Source organism: Aplysia californica, unplaced genomic scaffold, assembly GCF_000002075.1.
Source record: "Aplysia californica isolate F4 #8 unplaced genomic scaffold, AplCal3.0 scaffold00092, whole genome shotgun sequence".
NCBI classification, from domain to species: Eukaryota; Metazoa; Mollusca; class Gastropoda; order Aplysiida; family Aplysiidae; genus Aplysia; species Aplysia californica.
The window spans coordinates 297,034-299,508 of NW_004797362.1; the positions used below are offsets into that span (position 1 = coordinate 297,034).

The 2,475-nt window shown below is 39.9% G+C and overlaps 1 protein-coding gene across 1 annotated transcript in view; it reads left to right on the plus strand.

Moving 5' to 3' along the window:
- Positions 1-2,475, plus strand: part of LOC106011342 (PRKR-interacting protein 1 homolog) — a gene marked incomplete at its 3' end in the record, with an annotated part of 12,267 nt that overhangs the window by 8,706 nt on the left and 1,086 nt on the right. The window contains 1 exon segment of the mRNA XM_013080588.2: positions 2,366-2,451. Within this exon segment, the coding sequence (XP_012936042.1) occupies positions 2,366-2,451 (86 nt within the window).

The following is a 2,475-nucleotide window of genomic DNA, read 5'->3' on the forward strand; positions in this document are numbered from 1 at the left end:
GGGGGGGGGGGTGGTATATTCAAATGCAAATTTCTTAGCCAGGAGAAATGGAAATAACCATATTTCTTGATCACTCTCTTTCCTTTGAAGACGAAGTGGTAAAGTAACAAAATAATAAGCTGTCAACAACTGAATGATAGCTTGAAACACCAAAAGTCACTAATTTTTTTGTTTTGTATCGTATCAACAGAATTGCCTTTTTTTTTAAAATTAAACACTGGTGCACATATATAGAGAGAATCTACTCTTTCATATTCAAGCGAAACACCTTGTTGCAAAGTAACCCCTTTCCCCATCTTACTTTCTTTTGCGTACAAGCTGGCTGACATGAATACGTTCATTGTAATTTTATCGCAAAGTGACTTACTTACTTACTTACTTACTACCCATTACGCCATCTGGCGTTTAGGGCAGCAACAAAGGATCTCCAGCTCTGTCTGTTTTGGGCCATCTTGGTCAGTGTTCCCCACGAAATCGCAAAGTGAGCACCTCAGAAATTGGCCTGTAAATTGAAAAGTGCTCAAGTAACTCAACTTCTGAGAGCAAGAAACAATTCCAAAGTGGTATCTGAATACTTTTTGAAAGTCTGAAAGTGAAATATGAAATAAAAGCAAACATTTTGTTACACGCACAAGTACTTGATTCCAGGGTGACGCACGACGACGTGAAAGGTTGTGAAATAGCGGGCGCCAAAAATGAGCGCTACGCACCAAAGTAATATGAAAAACAGCGCTCCAACGTGGAGCGCCGCGAGACGAAAAGGGGCAAAGATGTTATAATAGTACTAGAGGTCCAGCTGTGACGTCGCCCACGTAAACTCACTATGGCTGTGCGAGCCCGCTCAGCTCTCTTTGTCGCCATTTTTGAGAGGATTAGAAACAGCGCTGTCACTCTGCACGTCTTCTTGCAACGTCTAGGTCTTCATAGCATTTGAAGCTCAGTTCAGTTTTATTTTAAGTTTTCTTTTTGTTTGCTGTTGTTCTTTAATCAGACAACATACACGCTTACACAATGCCGCACTTGCTGATCGATTGTGGGAAACATTACTGCTCTTAAATGTGAGCTACAAATGAACAGAGATATATAATAGGAGGTATTGTTTATTTTTCCCGGGTGGGTGGGGGAGGGGCAGAGGAAGACAAAGTGAGTTATTGAGTTTGTTAAGAAAAAGGACGATTTCATACTTACAAAATGGATTGCTTTTATGTCATGTTGTCTACACTCTCCTTCTACTGATGCAAAGCCTAGGTCTTCATAGAGTTTAAAGGGAGTTAAGACTGGGTTAATTATTTGATATATTAATTCGTTATAGTCTCAAAATGAGCAATTAATTGTTGGCTGGGATGCTAAAAATCACTCTATGTATGGATCCTGTGCGCTCATCCAAAGAGCGTTGTTTGATATCACGCACAAATAATGATAAACTGACATTTAAAAAATGCAGCACTTTAGATAAATAGCTGGTTAATCTTAAACATTCGCAAAATTTTCTCAAATTGGCATTGATTGGCAATGGTGTTTGGCTACACAACACCCTATTTTCCATAAACCTCTGCTGCTGCTGTTGCACATGCTGTTTAGCATCAGTTCCGTAAATGAGACAGAATATTATGCCAGTCTTATTGGTGGTTAGTTACACGTGGTTGGCTACTTTATATTCTCTCATCTCAACAACATCGACAGTGGTTTATTTCCAATCAACCAGCCATGAAGGTATGCTAGATTGCAGCTGAAGCTTCTCGTAGCTTCTCAGCCACATTCCTGATTCCAGAGGGCCGATATGAGCGCCTTGTTGTGGTCAGCTGTGCTAAATCTAGACATACTGTTTGAGCAACGCACTGCAAAAGATTTAAATAAAATTATGTTTGTGTTTTATCAGGTGATCATCAGGTCCATCTCATTCATATTTCCTGAATTTTACTCACCCGCATGGTCTCACTGTGTAAAAGGGCTTATTTGCATTATTTGGAAATTATCTGGCCCATTTATAGGTATTCAATCACAAAAATCCCTACGAGTACATTTTAGCGATAGGCAAATCACATGAAAAAGAAATCAACATCAAAAAAGGCTTCACAGAGTATCATTAATCCATGATAACAAATGTTCCTGTGCACCGACTGGCCTTTTATTCCTCTCCGAAATGGCGGCGCATGCCTCTAGTTTGACACCCGTGATGTCACAGCTAAGACTTCTAGTTCTTTGGGTTAAAGAGAGAAATAAAAGGAAGCTGACTAAAGCACGTTGTCACTTTGTTCCAGCGGTTCCAGCAGAGAATCAATCAATAAAGTACACCTGTCTAAACTGTCTTGTCTTATTAATGCAAGTTTTTCTACCCTATGATTCTGTTTGTTTGTGAGAACAGGAGGAAGCTGACACAGCTTACAAGCAGAAAGTGGAGCAGAACAAGAAAGAAGCAGAGGAGAGAACAGCAAAGAAAAGAGCTAAAAGGTTTGTGTCTGTTCCCTTTGGGGG